The sequence below is a fragment of the Anastrepha obliqua genome, chromosome 6 (genome assembly GCF_027943255.1).
Source record: "Anastrepha obliqua isolate idAnaObli1 chromosome 6, idAnaObli1_1.0, whole genome shotgun sequence".
In the NCBI taxonomy this organism is placed as follows: Eukaryota; Metazoa; Arthropoda; class Insecta; order Diptera; family Tephritidae; genus Anastrepha; species Anastrepha obliqua.
Window position 1 is genome coordinate 54,661,984 of NC_072897.1, and position 14,087 is coordinate 54,676,070.

At 38.6% G+C, this 14,087-nt stretch overlaps 1 protein-coding gene and 1 pseudogene across 1 annotated transcript; one reads left to right on the top strand and one right to left on the bottom strand.

The window, feature by feature from the left end:
* Positions 1-2,929: 2,929 nt before the first annotated feature.
* LOC129250541 (uncharacterized) lies at positions 2,930-8,533 on the bottom strand. Its single transcript, XM_054890161.1, has one exon. It carries the CDS (start codon positions 8,531-8,533, stop codon positions 2,930-2,932), a length of 5,604 nt encoding a protein of 1,867 aa, XP_054746136.1.
* An 88-nt stretch (positions 8,534-8,621) lies between these two features.
* On the top strand, positions 8,622-10,937 carry LOC129250542 (NADH-ubiquinone oxidoreductase chain 5-like; annotated as a pseudogene).
* Positions 10,938-14,087: the final 3,150 nt, after the last annotated feature.

Sequence of the window (14,087 nt, forward strand, 5' to 3'; positions counted from 1 at the left end):
ATGATCGCTGTTGTGCAGATCATCTAAGGTGAACCATGAGGCGAGCGGAAGTAGTTGCGGGGAACATATTGTTAGATCTATGTGCGTAAAGGTTTTGTGTGTAGAAAAGTGAGTTGGGCTATTGTTGTTTAGAATTGCTAAATTGGAATGTAGTATGAAGTCTTCGACTATAGTGCCTCTGCGATTGGCCATTGGTGAGCCCCATAGTGGACTCTAGCTATTTAAATCTCCACAGAGAATAACAGGAGTGATAATGTTAGATAATAACTGAATTAAATCTGAATCTGAAAAGGCTTGGGCTGGAGGAATATATAGAGAAAAAATAGTTATAGGAGTTTTTAGATTAATTTCAACTGCCACTACTGACAGATCAGAATTAATGGATTTGAATTTATGTGGGATGCTTTCATGTCCACAACCTTGCTTAGCATGATTGAAGTGGGAGAAGTTGTGAAAATAAGTTGAGTATTGTTTAGGAGGGTATGGTGTAGAGTTATGTCTCAAGTGTGTTTCTTGGATACAAATTAAGTGGGGGCTACGATCTTTAATCAAAGTTTCTAATTCTATGTAATTGTTAAAATATCCCTTCATATTCCATTGAAGAATATTAAGAATCATTAACGATATTTATAATGGTTACCTATTGTACTATTCAGATTATTTCAGAGCAAAATAACCTATAGTACGGGTTCTTCGTGGTCGCTGTTGAGGATGTCTGTATAAGTTTCTTTAGTCACTTTGTTGCTTAGATGTGAATCTACACATTCCAAGTGCTCATAAGAGATGGTTGTAAGAGATTGTTTTTCTGTTGGATTTAGGTTGGATGAAAGAGATGTAGCGTTATTTGAAGAGCATGTGGTAGCAATGTTATGTTCGTTATTGAGTAAAGAGGAGTTGGGTGTTGAGTTAATAGAGTTACGTATCGAAAGAGATTGGGGAGTTACCGTGTGTGTAGTAACTATATTTTGTTGAGTAGAAAAAGATGAGAGGTTTGAATTTACATTAGAGTCGTGAGTAGTAAGAGGAAGAGAGTTGTGTGAAGTAATGAAGGAAGAGAAGAGAGCTTGCAGATCTGTTGTGTTGTAGTTGTTATTGGTATTTTTTATCAAATCGAATGATTTATTGGGTCCGTTAGAGTAAGAGTTATGATTGGTTTGTGATGGAATCGATGGGTCGTTAGAGCTGTTTGAACAGTTAGAAAGAGAGATGGAGTTTGAATTGAGTGTACTTGATTAAGGTTGTGTGGAATTAGCAACCGATGCATAAGATTGCTTTGAGTTAACGGGTGTGGGATTATGGATTTTGTACAGACGTTTAGCTTCTTTATAATTACACTTGTTCTGTGTTTTTATTTTCAATATTTCTTTTTGTTGCAAATATAAAGGGCAGTGTTTGTCAGAAGCTGAATGAGAGCCAAGACAATTTGCACACATGGTACGTTGACATAATTCGGGGTTGTGTGGGGGCATATTGCAATTCTCACAAGTGGGGTTGTTGTTGCATCTTTTGATAGTGTGCCCGAGCAGTTGGCAATTTCTGCATCGCATTGGTGTTGGGAAATATTCTTCTACTCTTACTGAGTACCAAGCGATATCAATGTCATGTGGGACCTTGTAAAGGTTAAATGTCAGAACGATTCGGCCTGTTGGAACTTTTTCTCCGTTACAAATTTTTGTAAATTTATATACAGCAACAACACCCTGGGATTTAAGACCTTCAGGAATCTCTTGTTCTTCTGTGTTCGCAAGATTTAGATCAAAGATAGTACCTTTGCATGTATTTAATGATGCGTGTAATTCAATTGAAACTGGACATAAACCACCGAAATTTTTGCATTTTAGAAATTTTTCCGCCACTTTATTTGATTTAGTTAGTACGAGTAGGCTCCCATCGCGAAGTATGCTCACTGAGCTATATTCTGTACTAATGCTATCCAGTGCCTTCTTTTTAGCAAAAACGCTGTATTTAGCAATAGGGTTGGAGGTATCAGTTGATTTAATTAAAATAAATTTCGGATCATTTGCGTTGATTGTTTTCACTGGTTCCGGTAATACCGGGAAAGAGTCTTCAGTGATGATGGGTTTTTTGCGTTTAGCTTTTGGGGGCTTAGGTATACTGTCGGACAGTATACTATACCGATTCCCCGAAGGGATCGGGGAAGCTTTCCCCATTTCAAATACTCACTACACGTTTGTTTTTGTAAACTTCTAATTTGAAGAAATGAAAGAGAAAAGTAACTTACTTATGCGAAGTAAAATAAGAGAATAAAAATAGCACACTTGGAAATGTCACTACGAAAATTGAAAGTCAACGAGAGAACGATTGTGGGCACAACTGCTCGGTACGAAGGTTAATCGGTGACTGTGTGCATGGATGTAGTAACATATGAATACAATTATTTTGTAGGAAGTTTAGAAGGCAAGTAGGTATATATGTATGTATATATGCTAGGACATAATACATACATAGAGCAGAATTGTTTTTGCACTTGTTAGGAAGAAACTCGCTTGTTGCAGGCAAAAGCAACAATGGCTCAAAGTACGAGGCTTCCGAAATTATAATAAACAACACTTCAAGTTCACTGTATTTTATTTCTTGTTCATGAAATATTTTATAAGTATTTTATAAGTATATGTATTTAATGTTTATGAAATTAACAAAGTTTAACAAATTGCGTGAAAATAGAAGTGAGGTTTTTATATATTGTCGCGCCTCGTACGCGTCTGAATTTCCGTAAGCAACTGCACTTTTAAAGCATGCTTCGGTCAATTCAACGGCGTTTACAGTTAAGGCATAGTTGCATTTTTTGGTAAAATATTACAAAAGAATTTTTTAGTATTAAGCGATAATTCAGATTTAGTACATAAATATTTGAATACAGTTTTCGTCTAATTGGTACAAAAAACAATTTTAATATGGGATTGTATTATTAATCGGTAACATCCTCCCCCCCGTGATTCGCATCACTGGTGAGAGAATCACTACCAACGTCGAGCACTGCAATCTTAGACGCTGGTCTCCGTAAAATTCCTGTTGACGTCTTGACTAAAACAGATCTAACTTGACCATCTGGGGCTGGCTTTGCTTCTGTTACGATACCCCGTTTCCAATGGCCTCGGCTCTCGTTGTCGTCGCAAACTATAACGATGTCACCTACAGCTATCGGCTTCACCCTCTTAAACCATTTCGTACGCCGTGTCAAGGTAGGGAGATACTCCAGTATCCACCTCTTCCAGAAAGTCTGCTTCAACTGCTGCGCTATGTGCCACTGCTTGCGTAAACATATCTTCTCTGACAGCGCAGGAGTTTGTACATCATTCGCGCAGCCTAGCAAAAAATGATTGGGTGACAGGGGCTCGGCGTCGGTACTCTCTACCGGCACATGTGTTAATGGACGCGAATTTATTAAATTTTCTGCTTCAATCAAAAGACTTTGCAGGGTCTCCAACTGTGGCGCTCGTTGCTTCAGCGTGAACATCAAAACTCGTTTTACGCTTCTTACCATTCTTTCCCATATGCCCCCGGCAGATGGGTTGGCAGGTGCATTGAAAACCCACTCTACACCTCGAAGATCACACTCTGATTGCATACCGCTTTGAACGTTTACCCAATCTTCTTTGCTTGCGCCGACAAAATTTGTCCCCATGTCGCTTCGGAGCCGTACCGGTACACCTCTTCTGTTAATAAAGTTACGGCAGACAATTATGGCAGCATCTGTTGATAGGTCCCTAGCTAGTTCCAGGTGAATGGCCCTAATAGTTAGACATGTGAAGAGTGCAACCCAACGTTTTTCTTGACGACGGCCTATGGCTACTAAGACAGGCCCAAAGTAGTCAACGCCTGAATATGTGAACGGGCGAACGAACGGCGTAACTCGATCGCTAGGTACTTGGCCCATAAGTGGTGATTCGGGAATAGCGGATAAATTTTTACATTTCTGGCATTTAGCTTTAATTGACCTCAATAATCTGCGCGCACTAGGAATCCAAAACTTTCGACGTATGGCGCACAACGCTGACTCAAAGTTGTGGTGATGAAAAAGTTCGTGATAATGCTTAGCTACAAGACGTGATATAGGATGACTCCTTGGCAATATTATTGGTCGCTTTGTTGACATTGGTACGCATTCGGCATAGTCTATCCGACCTCCTAGTCGTATAAGGCCCTCATTGTCCAACATCGGGCTTAGCTTAAATATAGAGCTGCATTTCGTAATTGGCGCACCTTTGCGCAAAGATTCAACTTCGTCAGCAAAAACATCTTGTTGTACTAATAGGCATATCAGTAATTCAGTTTGTTTGATCTCGTTCGCAATAATTAGCTTTGATGCATATACATTTCTACGTACGTCAACCTTACGGAATTTCATTATGGCATATCGTACCCATGTCATCACCCTTAAAAGTTTATAGTAATTTGAATACTTATTAAATGGAATTACTCTATCCGCTGACGATATCGTATATATTTGCTTGGAGCGTCTCTCCTCTTGGCATTCGCTATTATCAAATTCGGTTGGCATGGCTGGCCAACTATGCTCAGGCAATTTCAAAAAAGGCGGACCATTTAACCACTTACCATTTTGAGAAAAGATTTTTATGCGTGTAGCATCATCAGCTGGGTTTTCTTTACCTGGTACCCACCTCCACTGACTGGCTTCAGATGTTTGCAGGATCTCAGCTATACGGTGTGCCACGAACTGCTTGTAGCACCTGGCGTCAGACCTTATCCACTGGAGAACTATTTTTGAATCTGACCAAAATGTTGACTTACGCGGCTGTACGTCATGGCTGTTGATGACAGCTTCCCTCAACTTTATTCCCAAGACGGCTGATTGTAACTCCAGTCTCGGAATGGACAATGGCTTCAGCGGGCTGCACCGGGATCGGCCAGCAACGAATACGATGTCTGTATTATTTGCGTGATGAATTCGCCAAAAGGCAACGGCAGCAAATGCAATCTCACTCGCATCAACAAAAATATGTAGCTGTATATCGGCATTCGGATTCAAGAATTGTACGCCATAACATCTTGGCATTTTAAAATTTTCGATGGTATTCAACGTTTTGTACCACTGCAACCACTTCTTATAAACGTCTTCGGGGATTGGCTCATGCCAATCTATACTCCTGGTCCACAGACTCTGCATCAAAACCTTTGCCCGCAGCACCAACCCACACGCGAAACCTAACGGATCAAATATAGACATAGTAACGCTCAGCATCTCACCTTTCGTTGGCCGTCTACTACAGTCTAAAACTGCTTTGGGCACTTTTGAAAACAGCAATTTGAAGAAAAAATAATCTTTGTTTGGGTTCCAGTGCATTCCAAGCACCTTCTCGGTAGAACTCTCCCCTTGGCATATATAATTTCTTTGTTGCTTACACGGTTGCTCGTTGTGTAATACAGCTTGCAGAATGTCGCACGAATTTGACATCAACCCTCTTAACTGGAACCCGGCGTGGCTATGGATATCGATGACATCTTTGGTGACCTTAATGCATTCTTCGACAGTGTCGAAACTGTCCATATAGTCGTCGACATAGTGCCGATCCACAATGGCATTGACGGCTCTTGCATTTACATCACGATATTTTTCTGCGTGCACGTTTTTTACAAATTGTGCAGAACATGGCGAGCTAATTGATCCAAATATCATGGCACGCATAACGTAAACATCTGGCGGTTTTGATCGATCGCCCCCTCTCCAAAGAAAGCGCTGCGCGTTTTGATCTTCGTGGCGAATCAAAATTCGGTGAAACATCTCACATATGTCACCACATACTGCAAATTTGCCTTGTCTAAACTTACACAATATTGCCAACAGCGATTTTGGTTGATACTCCTCCGGTCCTTTCATAAGGGCACAATTCAACGACATGTTACTTATTTTTGCTGCGGCATCGAAAACAAGTCTACGTTTGTTTCCTTTGTTTACATTACATGTGGCGAAATGTGGTAAATACCATGTGCGATCAGCATTTACATTAGCTTCATCAGGTGAAAGTCGCTTTGCGTATTCCTTTTCGATGTACTCGTTGATTTTTGCTTTATACCATTCCCCGTAGTCTTTTTCCCGTTCCATTTTCATTTCTATTTGCTCTAAGCGCTTCATGGCCATGCTGAAACTTGTCGTCTCGTTTAATAACTTTTCCGCCCTAATATCAGCTTCTGAACGAACGCTTGGCAATTGCTTTATTTCAAACTTTTCTGCTGCAAAATATTCTGTAATTTGTAAATTAATTTCGTTTAATTGTGTGCTTTCAATGTTGACATGACCAATAGTGCCATCACTCAAACGATATTCGTTCGAGCCAAATAATGTCCACCCTAACATTGTCTTGTGGATTGCAAAGCCATCGTCCAAATTCACAGTTTTTATTGTTCGTATTAACTCTGTATGCGACAGTCCAATAAGCATTTGCGGCACTGCATTATTGTAATCGGCGATTGGTATATTTGCCAATTGTTCGTGACGTTGTATGAAGTCGTTCAAATTCAACGTCTGCTGCGGCAAATACAACTTTTTTGTTGTACGCACTCCCCTCATTTCATAACTTGTTGCTGCTTCATTTGCGCCGGCAATTTCAAATGACACTTGCCGCGACTGTTCGCTCATGCTTTGATTGCCTATCCACTTCAGGCGAAGTAAATTGGATTTGCCTTTGAGGCCGAGAACGTTCGCTATATTTTCCTCCAATAGGGATATTTTTGCGCCTTCGTCAATGAAAGCGAAAATGTTGATTTCGCCTTTGGGACCTTTCAGCTTTACAGGCAAATATTTGAGGAGTGTTTTGTTACGTTGTGGTAAATTTGATCGAGCGAGTGGATGTTGTGGATTTTGATGCACAGTTTGAACAGTTGCCACAGCTTTATCAGCTGATGAAATATTGTTTTTGTTATTATCACTGGAACTATGAAGCAACCGATTGTGGAATTTATTACACGAGGATATACCACACACTCGTCGCCTGCGGCAATTCTGTACACTGTGACCAGGTTGCAAACAACAAAAACACAGATGCTTATTCTTTACTATACTCCAGCGATTAGAACAATCGGCATCTTTAAATTTTGAGCACGTATTTAAAATATGGCTTTGGTCACACACTAAACACTTCTTTTCTTCTTTTGTTACAGTCATTACGGGCTTGGACGACATTTTAGGTTTGTTGTACACAAAATCGTTGGGCATATACTTTGTTGGCATAACATCTATTGCCATGGACACATACATGGCGGTGTGCTGCAACCAGTTGCTAAATTCACGCACAGTGGGATATGGCTTTTGCATTTCGAAGATGTGGCGAGTCCACTCTTCCCTCTTGTTCAGCGGCAGTTTGCTGATTAATTCATCGAGCAACATTGGATTATTTAGATGTGGTACCGCACCTGAATTTTCTAGAAAGGCAGTTAAGTTTGATACCATCGAGCTAAAATTGAGTATATCGGCAATTCGTCCTCCGGTAACGGGTGGGAACGCTCGAACTTTCGCTATTTGGCTTCTAATAAGTAGCTCTGGGCGACCGTAATGAAATTCTAATGTTTTCATGGCCGCATCTACACTGGATGGGTGGATCAACAACGACTCCACCTGTTGTCTGGCTTTCCCCTTTAGGGCTTTCTGGAGACGTAACAGATTCTCCAATTGCGAATATGAATTCATTTCCGTGGTTTCCTTAAAGGCCACAGAAAACATAGGCCACTCTTCGGGCGAGCCATGAAAATCTGGCAAATCTAAAATTTTACGTACCTGGCTGGTGCTGGGTGCTATTTGAGCTTTTTGATTGATGAGCTGCGGTGTAATTTGTGGGTTGGACACTGCAGGCATGTAGCTTGCTGGCAGAAGATTTAGGCAATAAGGGTTGGTGTGGCTGTACGACTGCATTATTGCTGGCGGGCACGTGGCAGACCGGATATAGGGGCCGAAGGCAGCGTCGGGATTGACGTTGGCAGAAGTAACGCTGGCAGAGGTAGCGTTGGCGTAATTGCTGGTGGCAGTTGTAGCACCGGCAAAGTTGGCGTTGGCAGAAGTAGCGCTGGCGTAGGTAACGTTGGCATAATTGGTGCTGGCGGTTGTAGCACCGGCAAAATTGGCGTTGGCATAATGGTTACTAGAAGAATAAGTCTCGGCAGGAATAGCGCTGGCTGAAGTAGCGCTGACTGTTGTGAAGTTGGCAGAGGTAACTTCGGCTGGTTTGAAGCTGACAGGAATAGCTTCGATGCTAGGTACGTCGGCACTGATGACGTTGTTAGCGGTTTGTTGATTTAGGGCTTCGATGTATTGGACTTTTTCCTTTTCCGATGAGGCTAGCGACTTTTGCAAGGCTTTTATTTGCTCGCGTAGTTCTTCGATCACTTTGTCTTGCTGAACTATCGCGCAATCATTTTCGTCGTCACTCGAACTTCTTTCACCATTTTTGTCGGCCATTTTGGCTTCGCGAACTTTCTCGACACGTTTCTTATGGCGGAGGTTATAACGCGGTACTTCTTCGCCGGATTTTTCGTAGGCGCGATCACCCGAAGATTTCATGAACAATTATTACGGTTATCGAAAATTTATATAAACGCGATTTTTTTAACATGTATGTATATGCAAAATTAGGACAATATATAAAAAGATGTTGCAGGCAAAAGCAACAATGGCTCAAAATACGAGGCTTCCGAAATTATAATAAACAACACTTCAAGTTCACTGTATTTTATTTCTTGTTCATGAAATATTTTATAAGTATTTTATAAGTATATGTATTTAATGTTTATGAAATTAACAAAGTTTAACAAATTGCGTGAAAATAGAAGTGAGGTTTTTATATATTGTCGCGCCTCGTACGCGTCTGAATTTCCGTAAGCAACTGCACTTTTAAAGCACGCTTCGGTCAATTCAACGGCGTTTACAGTTAAGGCATAGTTGCATTTTTTGGTAAAATATTACAAAAGAATTTTTTAGTATTAAGCGATAATTCAGATTTAGTACATAAATATTTGAATACAGTTTTCGTCTAATTGGTACAAAAAACAATTTTAATATGGGATTGTATTATTAATCGGTAACATCGCTAGTGCGTATGTGTATTTGTCTTGTAAGAATGTGATGTGCTGTGACTTGTGTACATACATAAGTCAAGGTTATTTGGGCATACATGCATATATACATATGTATGAAAGGAAGATGATGTTCTTGCGCTTGTGCATTATTGTTTTTCATATACAAATGTACATACATACTTATGTATGTAAATGCTGTCGAATACATAAACTATAAATTGACATACAATATAAAATAAGTGTTGATTTATCTTAAACCGTTTTTTTTTTTCTTAATGCAAATACCTCCTATTGACATGTACATACATATTATGTATGTATATTGTCATATACCATCATTTATGTACATATAGAGCATACGTTCATTTATGAATGTATGTAATGAAAAACTTCATGAATTACTTTCAGAACTTTATTAAAATTAATTCGCTTCGCGCGCATGCACAAAACCTTGGTTCACAACGCAGGCGCAGAAATAAACGCACTGCGTATTTATCCTCCCCATGTGACTCGGCATCAATTCTCGGCGCCAATTTTTTTTTTTTTTTTAAATGTGTTTTTTTTAATGTAATCGTAAAAAAATGTTTAATAAATTTTATGTATCCGCTTATCATTTCAAAAGTAACAAAATGGTAAAAAAGTAAACAGTCGAAGAAACAAACGCACCGCCTATTTTTCCTCGCCACATGTTAGACTCGAGTTCAATTCCCGGCGCAAACTTTTTTTATACATTTTTTTTTTTTAAATCGTTTTTTTTTAATGTAATTGAAAAAAAAATTATGTAATAAATTTTACGTATTCGCTTATTATTTCAAAAATACGAAAATAGCAAAAATTTAATTGGTTTAATGTCGAGGTGAGAAATGTGTTGTGTGTTGAGGTGAAAGATGTGTGGTGTTTCTAATTTTTGTGTGGGCAAAAGTCAGTGAGGTGTCTATAAACTCGGTGTGCTAAATGACCTTATTACAAATCTTTCAAATCTCAATTGTACTAAAAAAAGCTCACAGTAACATTTGCACCTTCTCATTGCATTAACATTCTCTGATAAGAGAGTAGGATTGGTTTGGAGAGTTGTATTTAGAATTCAACATTTATTATCTGGGTTGACTATATTTATAGCTGGACTAGGAGCTAATTTTGAATTTGATTTGAAAAAAATTATTGGTTTATCTACTTTGAGTCAGTTGGGTTTAATAATAAGAATTTTGTCAATAGGATTTTATAAATTGGCTTTTTTTTCATTTATTGAGTCATGCTTTATTTAAAGCATTATTATTTATGTGTGCTCATAATATATGTAAATAATTCACAAGATATTCGGTTGATAGGAGGATTAGGAATTTATATACCTTTAACTTCTGGGTTTTTTAATGTTGCTAATTTAGCTTTATGTGGTATACCTTTTTAGCTGGATTTTATTCTAAGGATTTAATTTTAGAAATTGTATCTTGAGTTATACTAATATATAATATTTTCTTTTTTTCTTTATTTTTTTTCTACTGGATTAACGGTATGTTGTTCTTTTTGGTTGGTTTATTATTCTATAACTGGTGAACTAAATTGTGGTTCTTTAAATATATTAAGAGATGAAGGATGAGTTATGTTGCGTGGTATAAGAAGGTTATTGATTATAAGAATTATTGGTGGTAGTATGCTTAGATGATTAATTTTTCCGACTCCTTATATAATTTGTTTACCAATTTATTTGAAATTATTAACTTTATTTGTTTGCATTAGTGGTGGATTATTAGGTTATTTAACTTCCAATGTATCTTTATTTTATTTTAATAAGTCTTTAAATAATTATTTAGTAAGTTATTTTTCTGGTTCGATATGATTTATACCTTATATTTCTACTTATGGTGTAATTAATCCTTCTTTAGTTTTAGGTAGAATTGTTTATAAATCTTTTGATCAGGGGTGATCTGAATTTATGGGAGAACAGAATTTATATAATAAGTTGGTTGAATATTCTCAATTAGTTTATTTTTTACATAATAATAATTTAAAAATTTATCTTTTATTATTTGTTTTATGAATTACTTTCCTTTTTAGATTTTTTTTTATTTTATTCAAGTAGCTCAAATTATAGAGTATAACACTGAAGATGTTAATTTAATTAATTAATTTATCCTAGTAGGTGGTCCAATGACCGACACTGCGACCTAAAAGATCTTTTGTGTCAAGCTACCTAATTTAGTATGGATGATCCTTCTGATCATCCGCGAAAGTTGCCCGACCACTACATCAGGTTCTAGTTTGCCTAGTTGTTCTCTGCCTTTGGAAGGGAGTTGGTTGAAAGCCATGTTCTTCCAACAATTTTTCTGCTATACGTATAAACCTTAGTATATCTGTAATAGGAGCTTTCTTTATTTCTTCCGGATCCAGTTGATCACGGTGGAAAATTTGCATTCTGGTTCTAGCCAGTGCAACGCACTCGCACAATAAGTGCTCCGTTGTTTCATCATCTTCAAGACAGAGTCTACACTCAGTGTCCCTGAGGAGTTGAATTCTGTTAAGATGATAGTTTAGATAGTAGTGGCCCGTAAGAAAGCCTACTATTTTCCTGATATCTACTTTTCGTAAGTTAATCAGTTCCTTTTTGTAGGTAAAGGGTCTAACCAACCTCTTGGCTTGACGAAGTTTCAGATTATTTTCCCAGTAAGCTATTCTGAGAGTATGTTCCCACTGGTCTACCCTGGATTTAGCTTCTGCCCAGTTGATACCACAATATGGTTCTGGTCCTATAAGGTCTGATGTCGATCCAGCCCTTGCCAGTTCATCAGCAATTTCGTTACCCTCGATTCCAGAGTGACCTGGAACCCAGCAAAGTACAACCGTATTTTTTGTACTTAGTTTTTGAAGATTGTTTACACATTCTTCCACTAGTCTCGACTCCAAAGAATGAGACATTAGTGCTTTCAGTGCCGCTTGGCTGTCCGAATATATAGTTATGTGGGCCCCTTTGATACCCCTTTTTAGATTTGTCAGTGCACAGATCGAAATCGCTTGGATTTCGGCCTGGAAGACACTGGGCCATTTGCCCATGGGTTCTGAAATTTTTGTGTTGGGTCCAAAGATCCCGGCACCAACTCCAGTATTTGTTTTTGAACCATCAGTGAACCATATTAGACTTTTTGGGTTAACCCAAGGTCCTCCAATTTCCCATTCATCACGGTCTGAGATAATTATCTCATAATTTCTATTGAAGACCCGTTTCGGAATCATGTAGTCTGTTACTGAACAGCTAATATCCTTATCCGGTATTTTTCTTAGAATACTCATGTGACCAAAGTCACTGTATTCCTTATTTGACAAGATTTGCATTTTTAGTGCATTTCTGGCTGCACATTTCCATATGAATATATGCAGTGGGGATAGTCCTACTATCGCTTCAATTGCAGTTGTGGGACAGTTTCGCATGGCACCTGTTATAGACAAACAGGCCTGCCTTTGAAGACTTGCCAGTAATTTCTTGGCTGTTTCTTGTGTGGTTTTGGGCCACCAAACAAGGGACGCATAGGTGATGATTGGTCGAATCATCATTGTATACATCCAATGAATCATTTTGGAGTCAATACCCCATGTTCTCCCCAGGAGACTGCGACATGCCCACATGGCTCTGGTGGCTTTATCTATCACCGATTTGAGGTGAGAGTTCCAATTTAATCTTTTATCCAGAACAACTCCTAAATATTTGACCTCATTGGAATAGTTTATATTTGTTCCTTCGACAGTAATTGAACCAAGGTCCAACTTATATCTGTTTGTGAAGGGTACAATAATAGTCTTGCTGGGATTTATAGAAAGTCCTTCTGCACGACACCAGTTTAGAATGAAATTTAATGTTTGATTCATAATGCTGGATATTGTTCTGTCGAATTTGCCATGAATAATCACTGCAATATCGTCAGCATAGCCAATTACCTCCAGGCCTAACTCACTTAGTTTGACTAGGAGGTCGTCAATGACCAAGGACCATAATAAAGGTGACAAAACACCACCTTGGGGGCATCCTTTTAATGCTTTGACTGAGACTGATACATCTCCTAGAGATGAGCTGATTTCTCTGCTTTCCAGCATTGCCTTTACCCACCCTATGGTCGGCTTGTCAATGTTTTTATTTTGTAATGCTCTATCAATCGAGCGATAATCTGTATTATCAAATGCACCCTCGATATCTAAAAATGCGCATAAGGCGATTTCCTTAGAAAAATGAGCTTTCTCTATCTTTGATACGAGAAAGTGAAGAGCTCCTTCTGTAGATTTCCCTTTATTATATGCGTATTGCGATTTATGCAAAGGTGTGTTCTTTTCTAGATTTTCTCTAATGTGAAGATCCACCAATCTTTCCATTGTTTTTAGGAGAAAGGAAGTTAAACTAATAGGTCTGTATGACTTTGGAAGTTCACTGGACCTCTTGCCCGTTTTTGGAATAAATATCACGTTGACCTTACGCCAAACGTTTGGTATGTATTCCATACTAAAGCTATTCCTAAAAATGGCAACAAGTGGTTTTATTAGTATTTCTATCCCTCGTAAGAGGAGGGCTGGAAAAATACCGTCTACCCCTGGTGCTTTAAATGATTGGAAGGACCCAACGGCCCATCGTACTTTGTTTGGGGTAAAGATACGTCCTGACAGACTCCAGGATTTTTTGTTAGCCACGACCCCTTGGTCTGGTGTTAACTGATCCTCCCTCACTGTCGATGACGCATCTATAGATCCCGGGAAGTGTACTTGAAGCATATATTCCAAAGTATCTTTCCGATTTTTTGTATACGACCCATCTGGTCTTTTTAAAGTTGTAACACCGTTTGAGTGTTCCTTGTACAAAGCTTTAAGGAGCCTGGCGCCCTCTGGCGCTTCGATAATACTTTCACAGTATCTTCTCCATGACTCGCGTTTAGACTTTCTCAATTCTTTGTTGTAATTTGTTAGAGCAACCCTGTAGTCGTCCCATACCTTTGTATGTTTACAACGATTGAAAAGTTGTCTTGTTTCTTTACGCATTTTGGCAAGCTTATCATTCCACCATG